The sequence below is a fragment of the Abramis brama genome, assembly GCF_963993115.1.
Source record: "Abramis brama genome assembly, chromosome: 21".
Taxonomy (NCBI): Eukaryota; Metazoa; Chordata; class Actinopteri; order Cypriniformes; family Leuciscidae; genus Abramis; species Abramis brama.
This window is the reverse complement of record NC_139983.1, coordinates 33264958-33282075: the sequence shown is the minus strand read 5'-3', so window position 1 is coordinate 33282075 and position 17118 is coordinate 33264958. Positions and strand designations below refer to the sequence as shown.

The 17118-nt window shown below is 41.0% G+C and overlaps 1 protein-coding gene across 1 annotated transcript in view; it reads right to left on the bottom strand.

Annotated features, from left to right (window-relative positions):
* The window catches only part of zfyve19 (zinc finger, FYVE domain containing 19), an 18738-nt gene extending 1954 nt beyond the window's left edge, over positions 1 to 16784 (bottom strand). Inside the window, exons 1-10 of the mRNA XM_084096836.1 lie at positions 16564 to 16784; positions 16360 to 16481; positions 16232 to 16285; positions 15988 to 16151; positions 10243 to 10385; positions 9488 to 9593; positions 9015 to 9227; positions 4918 to 4994; positions 3845 to 3946; positions 1311 to 1480 (exon numbers count right to left, since the gene is read on the bottom strand). Of these exons, the coding sequence (XP_083952962.1) occupies positions 1311 to 1480; positions 3845 to 3946; positions 4918 to 4994; positions 9015 to 9227; positions 9488 to 9593; positions 10243 to 10385; positions 15988 to 16151; positions 16232 to 16285; positions 16360 to 16481; positions 16564 to 16617 (1205 nt within the window). The 5' untranslated portion in view covers positions 16618 to 16784. The remainder of the gene's footprint in view (positions 1 to 1310; positions 1481 to 3844; positions 3947 to 4917; positions 4995 to 9014; positions 9228 to 9487; positions 9594 to 10242; positions 10386 to 15987; positions 16152 to 16231; positions 16286 to 16359; positions 16482 to 16563) is intronic.
* Positions 16785 to 17118: the final 334 nt, after the last annotated feature.

Here is a 17118-nt window from a genome sequence, read left to right as displayed (position 1 = left end):
TAATTACTTAGTATGTCATAATTAGGACTTTTTGTGTCATAATTATGCTTAATCATGCTTTAGTAAATAATAATAATGTCATATGTATGAGTTGTTTTTATCTCATAATTATGCCTTTTTATCTCATAATTACTTAGTATGTCATAATTAGGACTTTTTGTCTCATAATTATGCTTAATCATGCTTTAGTAAATAATAATTATGTCAAAAATGTTTATGTTTTTAAAAAGTCTAAATGTTGAGATATTAAGCCATAATTATAACAAAAAGTCATAACTGACTTTTAGGTCATAACGTTCAATTTTATTTCATAATTATGCCTTTTTATCTCATTATGACTTTGGATGTCGGAATTTTGACTTTTTATCCCAATAATTATGACTGGTATATCATAAAGGGAAAAAAATCATGCTTTGGTAAATCATAATTATAAGATGAGACTTTTTGACTTGTGTTATAATTCGATTTCAATTCAATGTTAAAATTCTTTTCAAATTTTTATTTCATAATTATGCTTTTTATTTTTTTAAATCTCATAATTATGACTTTGTATGTTAGAATTTTGACTTTCTATCCAATAATCATGACTTGTATGTCATAGTTCATAAAAGAAAAAAATCATGCTTTGGTAAATCATAATTATGTCAAAAATAATTGTCATAAAAAGATTCTAAGTTTATAATTATGACCAAGTCATATTTATAACTTATTAATTATGACTTTTTGACTTAAAATATGTTATAATTATGACTTTTTAGGCCATGATTTATTTGTATCTCATAATTACGCCTTTTCCAGAATTTTGACTTGATTTCATAATACTGGCTTTTTATCTCATAATTATGACTTAGTATGACATAACTATAACTTTTTCCAGGTCATAATGTTGACTTTTTATCCCATAATTATGTCAATTTATCTTGTTATTATGACTTAGTATTCCACAATTTCTACTTTTTATTAAGTATGACTTTTTATCTCATAATTCTGACTTAGTATGTCATAACTATAACTTTTTTTTCAACTTTTTTTTCCAACCCATAATTAGGTAAATTTATCTTGTTTTTATGACTTAGTATTCCACAATTCGACTTTTTATGTCATAAGTACGACTTTTTATCTCACAAGTTCGACTTTAAATTATAATTATGACTGAGCATAATTTAGAGCATAATTTAGATTTACATTTTACCACAGCATGCACTTTTGTCTTCTGTGGCAGAGATGGGCTTCCATACTTGCGTGAGTAAAGAAGGTGAAGTATTAAACACAAGCTGTGTGTATAATAAAGGTGTGTGTTGTGAGCATGCCTGAAGCAGCGAGCGCAGAACAGATCTCGGTCACACGTGTGGCAGCGGATGCTGGCGTCCCGGTTACAGATGCAGCACCAGGGCAGCTCTTCATCTTCATCTTCATCACTGTCTTCATCATTACAGCGCTGGATCTGAGAGGCAGAAGCTGGCAGACGCTGGCCTGAGACCTGTGACACACACACACACACACACAGATTTTCTTTATTTCTGCCTCCATTCACTGGATCATAAATGCATTTGCTCTGTAAATACTGCATTGACAAATTTTGCACAGATGAAATCCCTCAAACTACAGTGCCTCTATTATGCTTTTCGGATATGACCTTTCATGTTGTGTGTAATAGGGCTGTTTGTGAATGTAAAAGGTCAAAGGTCAAAAATAAATAGAGTTATTGTCTCCTAAAAGAAAGAAGCGATTCTGAACTGAAGCGAGTCGTCACTTCCTGCTGAACTTTGTTTGTGACTTTTATTTCATAATTATGCCTTTTTATCTCATAATTATGACTTCAGAATTGTATAATGACTTTATATCCCAATAATTATGACTGGTATATCATAAAGGCTAAAAAAAAAAGATGCTTTGGTAAATCATAATTATGTCATAAAAGTCAAAATGATAAGATTCTAAGTCATAATTATGACTGTTTGACTTTAATAATAATTATGAATTTTTAGGTCATCATTTCGATTCAGTATTTTGACTTTCTATCCGATAATTATGACTAGTATGTCATAAATCATAAAAGTTCATGCTTTGGTAAATCATAATTATGTCAAAAATAATTGTCATAAAAAGTAAAAAAAAATTATCGATGAAATCCCTCAAAATACAGTGCCTCTATTCGGATATGACCTTTCATGTAGTGTATAATAGGGCTGTTAGTGAATGTAAAAGGTCAAAGGTCAAAGATAAATGGAGCTTTTGTCTCCTGAAAGAAAGAAGTGATTCTGAACTGAAACGAGTCGTCAGTAACTCCAGTCTCACTTCCTGCTGAACCTGCGTAGGTTTGAAGCTAATTTGCATAATGCCACCTGATTGGCTGAACAGTGTCTCCTTGCCCCGCCCTCTGTGAGCAGTCAACCAATCACAGCAGACTGAGCCGCTGAGCTCTGGTGGGATGTTGTATCCTTGACGTGTGTGTTGTGTGTGATGTGTGTGTTGTGTGTGTGATGTGTGTGTTGTGTGTGTGTGATGTACTGGTCTCCTACTGGACGGGTCCTTCTCTCGGTTCATTGGGCCGCTGAGCTCTGGTGGGATGTTGTGTGTGACGTGTGTGTGTGTGTGTGTGTGACGTGTGTGTGACGTGTGTGTGACGTGTGTGTGTGTGTGACATACCAGTTTCCTGCTGGACGGGTCCTTCTCTCGGTTCATTGGGCCGCTGAGCTCTGGTGGGATGTTGTGTGTGACGTGTGTGTGTGTGACGTGTGTGTTGTGTGTGTGACGTGTGTGTGTTGTATGTGTGTATGTGACGTACCGGTCTCCTGCTGGACGGGTCCTTCTCTCGGTTCATTGGGCCGCTGAGCTCTGGTGGGATGTTGTGTGTGACGTGTGTGTGTGTGACGTGTGTGTGTGTGACGTGTGTGTTGTGTGTGTGTTGTGTGTGTGTTGTGTGTGTGTGTGATGTGTGTGTGTGACGTACCGGTCTCCTGCTGGACGGGTCCTTCTCTCGGTTCATTGGGCCGCTGAGCTCTGGTGGGATGTTGTGTGTGACGTGTGTGACGTGTGTGTTGTGTGTGTGTTGTGTGTGTGTTGTGTGTGTGTGTGATGTGTGTGTGTGACGTACCGGTCTCCTGCTGGACGGGTCCTTCTCTCGGTTCATTGGGCCGCTGAGCTCTGGTGGGATGTTGTGTGTGACGTGTGTGTGTGTGTGTGACGTACCGGTCTCCTGCTGGACGGGTCCTTCTCTCGGTTCATTGGGCCGCTGAGCTCTGGTGGGATGTTGTGTGTGACGTGTGTGTGTGTGACGTGTGTGTTGTGTGTGTGTGTGATGTGTGTGTGTGACGTACCGGTCTCCTGCTGGACGGGTCCTTCTCTCGGTTCATTGGGCCGCTGAGCTCTGGTGGGATGTTGTGTGTGACGTGTGTGTGTGTGACGTGTGTGTTGTGTGTGTGTTGTGTGTGTGTGTGATGTGTGTGTGTGACGTACCGGTCTCCTGCTGGACGGGTCCTTCTCTCGGTTCATTGGGCCGCTGAGCTCTGGTGGGATGTTGTGTGTGACGTGTGTGTGTGTGACGTGTGTGTTGTGTGTGTGTTGTGTGTGTGTGTGATGTGTGTGTGTGACGTACCGGTCTCCTGCTGGACGGGTCCTTCTCTCGGTTCATTGGGCCACTGAGCTCTGGTGGGATGTTGTGTGTGACGTGTGTGTTGTGTGTGTTGTGTGTGTGTGTGTGACGTGTGTGTGTGACGTACCGGTCTCCTGCTGGACGGGTCCTTCTCTCGGTTCATTGGGCCACTGAGCTCTGGTGGGATGTTGTGTGTGACGTGTGTGTTGTGTGTGTGACGTGTGTGTGTGATGTGTGTGTGTGACGTACCGGTCTCCTGCTGGACGGGTCCTTCTCTCGGTTCATTGGGCCGCTGAGCTCTGGTGGGATGTTGTATCCGCTGGCCTCATCTAGAGTCGCCTCCTCTGATAACTGAACATGTGACACACAAAAAACACACACACACACACTCTTCAGATCGATCTCGAGGATTGAGCGGCCTCTGCTGGTTATTATGGGAAGTGCCACAGTCGGCTGATCTACAGTGTTATTTTAATTTTATCAATATTTTCAAATGCCATTTAATTTGATATTTTTCATTTTCGTGTTAAATTTAGTTAAAAAAAAATTCATTTCATTATGTGCTTGTGTCATTTTATTAGTATTATTATTATTTAAATAATAAATATTTAAATACTAAATTGCTATTTAGGTTACATTTAATTTTATTTCAGTTTTAGTTATTTTTAGTAAAAAAAATTACATTTTTAATTTTCATTTAGTTTAAGTTCATCGACTAATATTAGTTTTATTTTATTTCAGCTTTATTTCAATTAACAGAAATGCTTTAAATAGTCTTAGTTTACGCAACACTTCAGTTGCACTACCAGACAAAAGTTCAGACACATCAAATTATTCAGTATCTTTTCCCACAGAATATCAAAATGATAAATATTATAATTATAAAATTATAGAAAAAATTATTTTATTCAGTTTTTTTAAAGCAACTAGGATCATAAAGATACAAATTTTCCAACAAGGACATAAAAAACTACCCTTTTATTAAGATGTAATTAATTACTTAAAGATTAATACAGTTTAAAAAGGTAATAATCTGAACTTCAGATCCTAGTTAGAATAACATGGGAATGATGCAGTGAAACGAATAAAAACTCTTATATTCCAGCTCTTCTCGCTCTGAAATAGTTTATAGCAATTCATATTTATTTGTCAACAAACTACTGTTCAAGATCAGAAGGATGTTAGGATCACGAGAAACATAACTTCAGTTCAGCGTGTCTAAACGAGTCATAGTTTTTATTTCAGCAATGGCTTAAAACTAATGTTTCACTGTGCACACGTTTCAAACGGTTCGTTGCAGGAGTTTTATAAAGACGACAGACCTTCTTCATCACTCTGGCGATGGCCTCTTCTTCTGTCTCTTCATCACTGTCAGGCTGCTGGAAATCTGACAGTCTGACTGAACACACACACACACACACACACACACACACACAAAAAAGTTGTATTATGCATCTATTTAAAGCATCATTCGCAATGCATTCAACTGAGAATATTCAGTGGAACTAAAGGTTTGATATCTCTTATTAAGATTTGATTGGATTGTGAAAAGTGGTTTAACCTGTAACGAGCCTTCATCAGAAAAGGAAAGTCAAAGGCGGAGAACGTGTGATGAGAATATGAAATTCAGAATGCACTAATTAATCAATCACATAATGCAAGTTACAGGTCATATTGTGAATGATTCATCCATGCATTTTTTGTTGTTGCATGATTTACTTTAATAATTTTTTTGTTGTTGTTGTTGTTGTAATCTTTAATCCAAATGATGTTTTTTTTTGTTACGGAAAATTGCAGTGTTTATTATAAATGATTTATCGGTGCACATCATTATTTATAAACTTCATTGTAATCTTGAATCAGAATAACTTCCTCTTGCAGCATCTCTTCTCCTCTCTGATGACGAGGGCGGGGCAAGCTGTCACTCACATGAGATCAGCCAATAGCAGACCACAACCATCCAATCAATTCCCCACAGACAAAATCAAGCACCGCCCACATCTGTTCTTGTTTCTCTCGGATTTCCGGCACAACAGGGAAGAAAAGACGAGCGCAACTTCCGTTTCTTGCCGACTTTAAGAGAGCAAATACCTACAAATAGAGTTAGTTTGAACAGCGAGAGGCATCTGCTCTACCTAAGCTCACGCTACTCCTACATCACACGTCATGCGTCATGCGTCGGGTCACAGGTCATGCGTCAGGTCAGAGGTCACTCGTCATGCGTCGGGTCAGAGGTCATGCATCGTGTCAGAGGTCACTTGTCATGCGTCTGGTCAGAGGTCATGCGTCAGGTCACTCGTCATGCGTTGGGTCAGAGGTCATGCGTCGGGTCAGAGGTCATGCGTCAGGTCACTCGTCATGCGCTGGGTCAGAGGTCATGCGTCGGGTCAGAGGTCATGCGTCAGGTCACTCGTCATGCATCGGGTCAGAGGTCATGCGTCAGGTCACTCGTCATGCGTCGGGTCAGAGGTCACTTGTCATGTGTCGGGTCAGAGGTCACTCGTCATGTGTCGGGTCAGAGGTCACTCGTCATGCATTGGGTCAGAGGTCACTCGTCATGCGTCGGGTCAGAGGTCATGCGTCAGGTCACTCGTCATGCGTCGGGTCAGAGATTACTCGTCATGCGTCGGGTCAGAGGTCACTCGTCATGCGTCGGGTCAGAGGTCATGCGTCGTGTCAGAGGTCACTTGTCATGCGTCTGGTCAGAGGTCATGCGTCAGGTCACTCGTCATGCGTCGGGTCAGAGATTACTCGTCATGCGTCGGGTCAGAGGTCACTCGTCATGCGTCGGGTCAGAGGTCATGCGTCGTGTCAGAGGTCACTTGTCATGCGTCTGGTCAGAGGTCATGCGTCAGGTCACTCGTCATGCGTTGGGTCAGAGGTCATGCGTCGGATCAGAGGTCATGCGTCAGGTCACTCGTCATGCATCGGGTCAGAGGTCATGCGTCAGGTCACTCGTCATGCATCGTGTCAGAGGTCACTTGTCATGCGTCTGGTCAGAGGTCATGCGTCAGGTCACTCGTCATGCGTTGGGTCAGAGGTCATGCGTCGGGTCAGAGGTCATGCGTCAGGTCACTCGTCATGCATCGGGTCAGAGGTCATGCGTCAGGTCACTCGTCATGCGTCGGGTCAGAGGTCACTTGTCATGTGTCGGGTCAGAGGTCACTCGTCATGTGTCGGGTCAGAGGTCACTCGTCATGCGTTGGGTCAGAGGTCACTCGTCATGCGTCGGGTCAGAGGTCATGCGTCAGGTCACTCGTCATGCGTCGGGTCAGAGATTACTCGTCATGCGTCGGGTCAGAGGTCACTCGTCATGCGTCGGGTCAGAGGTCATGCGTCGTGTCAGAGGTCACTTGTCATGCGTCTGGTCAGAGGTCATGCGTCAGGTCACTCGTCATGCGTTGGGTCAGAGGTCATGCGTCGGGTCAGAGGTCATGCGTCAGGTCACTCGTCATGCGCTGGGTCAGAGGTCATGCGTCAGGTCACTCGTCATGCATCGGGTCAGAGGTCATGCGTCAGGTCACTCGTCATGCGTCGGGTCAGAGGTCACTCGTCATGTGTCGGGTCAGAGGTCACTCGTCATGTGTTGGGTCAGAGGTCACTCGTCATGCGTCGGGTCAGAGGTCATGCGTCAGGTCACTCGTCATGCGTCGGGTCAGAGATTACTCGTCATGCGTCGGGTCAGAGGTCACTCGTCATGCGTCGGGTCAGAGGTCATGCGTCGTGTCAGAGGTCACTTGTCATGCGTCTGGTCAGAGGTCATGCGTCAGGTCACTCGTCATGCGTTGGGTCAGAGGTCATGCGTCGGATCAGAGGTCATGCGTCAGGTCACTCGTCATGCATCGGGTCAGAGGTCATGCGTCAGGTCACTCGTCATGCGTCGGGTCAGAGGTCACTCGTCATGCGTTGGGTCAGAGGTCATGCGTCGGGTCAGAGGTCATGCGTCAGGTCACTCGTCATGTGTTGGGTCAGATTACTTGTCATGCGTCGGGTCAGAGGTCACTCGTCATGCGTCGGGTCAGAGGTCACGCGTCGGGTCAGAGGTCACTCGTCATGCGTCGGGTCAGAGATTACTTGTCATGCGTCGGGTCAGAGGTCACTCATCATGCGTTGGGTCAGAGGTCATGCGTCGGGTCAGAGGTCACTCGTCATGCGTCGGGTCAGAGATTACTTGTCATGCGTCGGGTCAGAGGTCACTCGTCGGGTCAGAGGTCACTCGTCATGCGTCGGGTCAGAGGTCATGCGTCGGGTCAGAGGTCACTCGTCATGCGTCGGGTCAGAGGTCACTCGTCATGCGTCGGGTCAGAAGTCACTCGTCATGCGTCGGGTCAGAAGTCACTCGTCATGCGTCGGGTCAGAGGTCACTCGTCATGCGTCGGGTCAGAGGTCACTCGTCATGCGTCGGGTCAGAAGTCACTCGTCATGCGTCGGGTCAGAAGTCACTCGTCATGCGTCGGGTCAGAGGTCACTCGTCATGCGTCGGGTCAGAAGTCACTCGTCATGCGTCGGGTCAGAAGTCACTCGTCATGCGTCGGGTCAGAAGTCACTCGTCATGCGTCGGGTCAGAGGTCACTCGTCATGCGTCGGGTCAGAGGTCACTCGTCATGCGTCGGGTCAGAGGTCACTCGTCATGCGTCGGGTCAGAAGTCACTCGTCATGCGTCGGGTCAGAGATTACTTGTCATGCGTCAGGTCAGAGGTCACTCGTCGGATCAGAGGTCACTCGTCATGCGTCGGGTCAGAGGTCACTCGTCATGCGTCGGGTCAGAGGCCACTCGTCATTCGTCGGGTCAGAGATTACTTGTCATGCGTCAGGTCAGAGGTCACTCGTCGGGTCAGAGGTCACTCGTCATGCGTCGGGTCAGAGGTCACTCGTCATGCGTCGGGTCAGAGGTCACTCGTCGGGTCAGAGGTCACTCGTCATGCGTCGGGTCAGAGCTCATGCGTCGGGTCAGAGGTCACTCGTCATGCGTCGGGTCAGAGGTCACTCGTCATGCGTCGGGTCAGAAGTCACTCGTCATGTGTCGGGTCAGAGGTCATGTGTCGGGTCAGAGGCCACTCTTCCAACCGGAACTAGACTCGTGTACGGCCGTTACAGACAGTTATTATAGTCATAAATATGGATATTTTTCTTACACAAACGCATGTCTTCGCTTCAGAGGGCCTTTATTAACCCACTGGAGTCATATGAATTACTTTTATGATGATGGATGCACTTTTTTGGGCTTCAAAATCTCACCCCCCATTCACTTAAATTATAAAGCTTGGAAAAGCCAGGATATTTTTTAATTTAACTCTGATTGTGTTCAGCTAAAAGAAGAAAGTCATATACACAAGCTTTAGGGTGAGTAAATCATGGGCTAATTTTCATTTGTGTGTGACCTATCGGTCTAAGAGCATCGCCTCCAGCAGTGAAGCACCTTGTTCTGGGTCGAGTCCCTGCAGAACAGCGAGTCTCATGGCCGTCTCCCGCATCTGCTCCTCGTTACGCTTGTCTTTCTTCAGCTCCTGCATGGCCTCCTCCATCACGCGGCTTTGCTCCGCCTCCATCTGTTTGACTGACAGCTCGCCATCATCCACGTTCTCATTCACCCCCCCTCCCTCTTGTTTATTAAGATCGTTTAATGGTTCGTCTGTATTTACACAAATGAGAAAAAGAAAATGACCGTAAGCATGGTAAAATCACTGTCACATGGCTTTGAGATGCCTATTGCTTTATAAACTCTCCAATGTTTAACCAAAATTAGGGCTTAATCTTTTATTTAGTGCCGTAAAACCAATTTCAATGTGCACTATTAAAGCAACATGCATTATTTCCCATAAAACCAAAATTGGGGGATTAAACTTCATAACTGAGAATAAATTATGCATTCAGTCAGACTCGTAAAACTACCCTCTGACGATGGATACTGGTCATCAATAGCAACTTCCTCCGTCATTTGGGCGATCAGATCATTAGTCTGTTCTGTTTGAGTCCTGCTGTCGGGCGGCTGATGAACCTGCACACATTGAACATCCATATAAACACACGTTCTGCTATTTTAAAGTCTCCTACAATAGTTTTACATGCATCCAAGATCAAAAACACTTTATTGTCCTCATAATCTCCACTGCAGCATTAGCTCTCTTCTCTCAGTGTCTGAAACACTTCCAGCAAGGATTCAGTCTCTCTAAGCTCCGCCTCTCTCAGAGCTGCTCTGCTCTGATTGGTCAGAAACCAAACGCTCATTATCATATCTGAATCTCAGCTCTTGACACACAGTGAAACGAACAGTAACGATGGCGTGGGTTTTACCGTATCAATCTCAGAAAACAGCGTCTTCTCGACATGAACACGAACCAAACTCTTCCAGTCTCAGATAAACTACAGTGTTTGAGGGCGGGGCTAAGAGACACTGTTCAGCCAATCAGGTGGCATTATGCAAATTAGCTTCAAACCTAGACAGGTTCAGCAGGAAGTGAGACTGAATTACTGATGACTCGTTTCAGTTCAGAATCACTTCTTTCTTTTAGGAGACAAGAACTCAATTTATCTTTGATCTTTGATCTTTTATATTCACTAACAGCCCTATTACACACTACATGAAAGAAATATATTCAAAAAAGCTTAATAAGGGCTCTTGAAGTGAAAGCAGATATTGTAGTTACAGGCGGCGGGGCTTGCGAGGGCGCAGGTCTTCCTTGTAAAGCCGCCAGACGCTCCTCCATGTCTTTATCTGAAGGCACGGGCTGAACCGGAGCTTTCAGGGCAGCGAGGCGAGACTCCAGCTCCTGCTCTGATGGGATGGACTCTGCGTGAGAACAGAGAGACATATCAGAGACACAGAATCAAAGTTTAGATTAGGGTCATTCCACATCAACTCAACCAGAGGTCCCCGGCTAAACTGTTTGATTTTGATCATTTTTTTCTGGTGAAAGAAATACATAAATGTTTTGTCGAGGGGGTTAAAATGACAATTTTCACCTGAGATTTGGAGCCAAATTACAGGGGTGTAAAAACGACTTTAGAAAGATGGCAGCATCGTTATTTTATTTCTACACAGAGATTGGTAGGTCTGTTAGTGAAATCTGTTGACTTTAGCAATCTTTGTCTCATTATATGCCAACGGTGAGCGTTCAAAAATGAGAAAAAAGCACTTCTTGTGTTTTTAACTCCAAGTTTGAATGCCTGAAACTCCTGGGCCCGTATTCATAAAGAATCTTAATGCAAAGAGTAGCTCCTAGTGACAAAATTCTAAGAAAATTCTTAGAAATGTGGGCGTTTACTCTTAACATTAAAGAAAAAATCCTAGTAAAGAAAAAAGTAATTCAGGAAGCATCTTAACCCTTAAAAGAGGTTTTAAGGTTAAAATTGTTAGGAGCACGGACGAGGACTTTTAAGAGGCTTAAGAGTTTCTTTAGCAGAGGAGAAAATGGCAGAAAGACGAAGAGGGAGAAGAAATGTATTGCAGACAATGGATGACAGTGAGTTAATAAGAAGCTATAGATTAAATCGTGCAGGGATCATGTTTGTGACAGATCTTTTTAGAGACACGCTAATATCTCCGACACAGCGCAGAAATGCCATAGCGCCAGAAATGAAAGTAATCACTACATTACGATATTTGGCAACTGGGAAAATTCCATGTTTGATACATTAAAACCAACATTCAAACCACCACTTAAATAGACATGCCAGTAATCAGTGTAATTGGAAAGAGTGGAACAATTTTTATCATTCTAAGCAATCAAATACCTTATAGGAAATTAACAGCATGGAAAATAAAAAAAGGATTTATATACACATATAGGCCTATAATGTGTGTGTGTGTGTGTGTGTGACTCTGAGAGAACGGTCAAATAGGAAAAATTACGCATGTAATTTCAAAGTGAAGGCTTAGAATAGATCCTATACTTAAAATCACTTTTTTTTTTCCTTCTTGGTCAACCAACCAATCACAGTCTTCAAAAGATTGTGTCATACATAGCAACGGGGTCAACCCCGCCTCCTCACTAAGATAAAAGTTTTTGTCTTTTCCTTACTCAGAGTTGCTCTCAGATCGGTCCCGAATCGCTTTTAAGCTAAGACTCCTACGTAAAAGTTTTTAAGCTAAATTAAGAGTTTTTTGAGAGGATTCTTAGAATCTTTATGAATACGGGCCCAGAAGTATTAAAGATATCTTAAAATCCTTTTAGATTCTGGTTCTTAACAAACATTGATTTTGGTATCTTCATTTTAAAGGCCCTCGATGGATCAATCACAGAGATATGGAGATCTCAATGCGGCTTCATGAGTAAATTGGTTAATTGTGCATATTTTCAGAGGTCGAACACCAAATGTGGGCCACTTTACATACAAATGATGTTTTTTTCTTTTAAAGAGAAATATCTGAACATCATTTAACGCTGAAACTAGAAATCAAAACAATTGCATAGAATATACCTGTCTGAGTGCCATAATTATTATTTTTCCAAAATGTGCATGTCTGTAACTCAAGAGGTATTAAAGACACATATAAAAAATATATATGTATATGTGTGTGTATCATTTATATCATATATATCATATATGTATCTGTTATCGGCTTTCAAATATAAAGAATTATCAGTTATCGCTATCAGCCAAAATGTTCATATCAGTTTATATATGAAGAGTTCAGATGCAAAAGCCTCTAAGTGCCATCTGAAATTTTCTTCTGAATGATCATTTTTATCAAGCTCGTATATTTAAGTTCAGTAATTTCACTTAAATAGCAATGAAAATGACCTATTAATTGTCATTTAAGTGAAATTACTGAACTTAAATATGCGATCTTGATAAAAATTATCATTCTAGAAGAAAATTTCAGATGGCACTTAGAGGCTTTTGCATCTGAACTCTTCATATATATATATATATATATATATATATATATATATATATATATATATATATATATATATATATATATATATATCATATATGAGATCAATCAGAAGGTGTAAATACACACACACACACATATACATACATATATATATATATATATATAAGAGATGGGGGACTCGAGTCACATGACTTGACTCGAGTCAGACTCGAGTCGCAAATTTAAGGACTTGAGACTTGCTTGACAAAATTAAGAAAATGACTCGACTTGACTTTGACTTGAGATCCAATGACTCGAGACTTGACTTGACTTGAACTGTATGACTCGAGAATGACTTGATATACATTTTTATATAAATCATCGCAAAATCAATTGATGAACAAAATGAAAGCAACGGAACCATTGACGCCAGTCATCAGATTCTGCGCGATTGCGTGACGCTGCACAAGCCCAGAAAAAAAACATACATCGCGGTGAGCGCACGCTAAATACAAAAACATCTCCCAGCATCGTTTCTTTTTGGATATAAACACTAGAAATTGACCATATTCATACAAGAAGATTTGCTGTACGCATAATAACTGGCAAGGGATATCGGACGACCATCACAACCTCGAACAGTCGAACTTCATTCACCACGTCTAAAAGTATGGCTTGTTTAACCTGTTTGTTATAGTTAATTTGACTATCTTTAAGAGAATATTGGTCAAAACAGCATGCCTCTTTATACACAATTATGTTTTCAAATGTAGCTTAATGTTGTAAATATTCAAATGATAATTAATGATGACATATGTTTTGTATAACATTTGCCACATTTCTTTCAAATCATGCTTTAAAGCCAAATATGTCGTTCTTTCCAATGACAAAAAACAACATAGAAAACTGTTAATGTTTTGTCGTGTTTTATGTTTCTCTTAAAGCAGGGTTAGATGTTATCAGGGGGTTGGGGGCAAAATGCCAGCAGAATTAATATGCACCCAGAATTCAAAATGTGGTGGAAAAATTGCCCTAGTATGAGTTATTTTTATAATTATAACTTAAGATATTAAAAAATATTTCCAGAATATTGGCGCGATTGCAAATGTGATCATGATTTTATAAAACAGTTCAGTAAACAAAGAGTGAATATTGTGATGTGACATTTTAGACATAATACTCCAAATATTCTCTGTTTTTGCTCTATTTCTCCAATGACAATAGTTCCAAACAAGCCACAGAAAGAGTTATGCGTATTTGTGATTCAGTGACCTAGTTGCTTAGTTCCAGAACGAATCTGCCGTTTTGAACAAATCAGTTGAATGAATGCTTCTATGACTCGTACATTAAGACGGTGATTTGGCGCCACCTATTGGCGGTTTTAACTTCATAATTAAAAATAACTTATGGCTCGTTTCCACTGAGCAGTACAGTACGGTACGGTACAGTACGGTACGGTTCGGGTCTGTTAACCATGATCTGGCTAGCGTTTCCACTGCCAACAGTACCCTTACTTGATAGGCGTGGTGTTTCGATCGACGTAATTTTCGCGCGAAGAAGAACATAGTAAACTACAATGGATGACATACAGCAGATCTTGTTCTTGCTCCTCGACATGTTTGTCACAAGAAGACAAGCGCCGACATTAGGCTTTTCTCAATATTAAGTACGCAAAGTTTGTACTTGCCATGTGCGACTCACTCCTACATGCACATGGTACAGCGCGTTCTTAAAAGCGTCACTCAGCTCGCTCTGCTACTCCGGTTATCTCTGTTACTCTGTATGTACAAATTTAAGCAACAATAAAACGAAATATGTTATAAAACACTACTCTGCCTCTTTTCGTTTTCATTTAAATAAATTAAACATTATAGGGACACAAATGTGGTTCATGCGCAACGCATATTGATTATTCACTGCACGTTATACGTTATTCTATTTATAACAAAACGATTTAAAACACAACCCTAACGTTACCTCTTTTCGTTTAAATAATAAAAAAAATTACACATTACAGGCAATATATGCATTTGTACAAATGTTGCAATAAACATCAGTGATAATCTTGTAAAAAGAAAATGACAAGAAACCATATTTCTTTTTGTAAAATTTCAGTTTTATCAATAATAGCCAATATAAAAGTTTAAGTAAAAGGTACAAGAAGCTATACAATAAGAAATAAAGCAAACAATTCAGTCAAATGTCCAAATGCTGCGCTAGTCTAACATTACAACAGTAAAGTTAAATACAAATAGCCTATAATATGAAACTAAACTTAGCCCTCAGTCAAAACGATTGACAGGGAACGCATTATATATTCACGAGACCAAAGATCGCCCGTTAGGTCTGCACAAGACGAATTATATCTCATGTTTAACCACTACCGTCGGAGTCATCGGCGAACGTCAGAAGAACTAACTTAGCCGAGGAAAGGCTCATCCAGCCGGGAAACATGAGCGCCGAGCGCCCGCTGATCGCATGGATCTCACAACCGGGGAAAAACAAATCATCTTTATAAATAAACCACAGATTAGAGCTTTAAACAACTACATTCTCGCCTGAAAAACTCTTAAAATTACATTTCGTGACACAGTAACAGTATATTATATTAAACTGTATATAAAAAAATGGCGCTTCTTATGTTGTCATTCCCCTCGTAGCACGCGCAAGTGACGATTCTCTGTCAACCAATCAACGTCCTGCAGTGAGTCTAGCTCCACCTTTTAGTACCGTACCACTGTGCTAGGTACCCCAACGGAAGGGTACCCAAAAAGTGGTACGGTACGGTTCGGCTTTTTGGTACCATTCTCAACTTTTGGCAGTGGAAACGCAAATAAAAGGGTACCGACCCGTACCGTACCGTACCGTACCGCTCGGTGGAAACGCGCCATTATATAAAGGGGATGCCAGTTTGAAGAATGCCATTTGGTGGCATAGGAACCATTATACTTGAATTGTGAATTGTTTAATACCTTTTAATGGTCTTCTGCAATGTTTCATGCTTTAATGTTGGTCTAATTTCAGTTACATTTACATTTTAGGCTATGTAGTTTGAAATTTTATTTTTTATTTTTTAGATTTTTATTGGAGTAACCACTCAGCTGTATGTGGAACTGCATATTTAAAAAAATTTTTTGCAAATAAAACCATAGTCCACAACTTCTGTAGTTTTAACTTATTTTAATATATAAATTCAGTGAAATCATCAAACGTTTGTATGACTTGCCAGTGACTTGTGACCCAAGCTACGACTTGACTTGACTTGCTTGACATAAGGCAGTGACTTGACTTGACTTGCTTTTCACAAAATTGACTTGGACTTGCTTGAGACTCTAAGGATAAGACTTGAGACTTGCTTGTGACTTGCACATGTGTGACTTACTCCCACCTCTGATATATATATATATAGGTTATCGGCTTTCAAATATAAAGGATTATCGGTTATCATATCATAATGTTTATAGTGTGTTTATGCCTTCTAGTGCAATTAGCAGATTAGAACTGAGCAATACAAAATGTTGATCACATTTTGTGACAAAACAATTAAGCAGATTTTGACAGATCTTACTGGGCTTGGTTTCCTCTTTCAGCTTGTTCAGTCGTTCTGCGATGACCTGGTCCTCTTTACTGAGTCCTCGAGTTGAAACCCGACTCACAGTGTTGTTCTTTCCACCTCCGGGTCTGGGCGGCTGATTCTGCTGAGCTTGTTTGGCTTCGAGAGCAGCAACACGCCTGTAGGACGCCACAGATTTGTGTTATTCCTGTGGCATACAGGGGCATTTCACATATGATACTTAGATACAGATTCATACTTTTTGTAGTTTTCAGGTGGGGACCATTTGCCAGCATCATTCTGGTTGCCTGGACTGTACAAAAAAGACCTGTCAGTTGTGTGTTAGTGAATATACCATATCAGTGTAAACTGTGTTTGGCTCCAGACCTTGTTAAGTTTCCATAACACTGTTTGCAGACTTTCTGCTGGCTGTTTCCATATTTTGGCACAACAACATTGAATGTCAGACACCCAGAGCAGAAAGAATGGCCACAGTTTTTACAACCCAACTGCAAAAACACAAAACCAAGTCAAACACTTTTTGAATTAAGGCATTTAAATTAAAATAAATCGGTATTTATAGGCGCTAACCTCTTTTCTGAAGAGAGTGAACTTTGATGCACAGCAGTAACAACGATTATCCATAGTGAGATTCTTCGGGGAATCGCAGAAACATGCTGTAGTGACACTTTAAATGCTCAAGATTATAATAATTAAATGCATTGTATTGTATGACGGTATTTCAGCTGCATTCTCTCCATTGTGTTTCTCTTGAATCAGAGAACGTAAATACAGGAAACGCTGCGAGAACTGAGACGTGTAGGGAAATGTAGTTTTTATTGCTTGCAGCGATGAGACTTGTAGTAGTTTGGAAAAACAATACATGCAGAATAATGCAGAGGCGTATTTTTTTTAAAATAAATAACCTAAAATTACCTTAAAAATAATTATGAATAAAACAATCAAAACTCTAAATTTGAAATGTACTCATTTCCCAGCATGCAACATGATAGCTACGCTGTAGCTTGCTCTCATACTGTCACAAGATTTATACTGCACAACAATGTGGGTGAAAAAATAAAATCACTATTAAGATATATAAAAAACACAAATACATATATTGATTTAAAAAAAAAAAAAACAGGC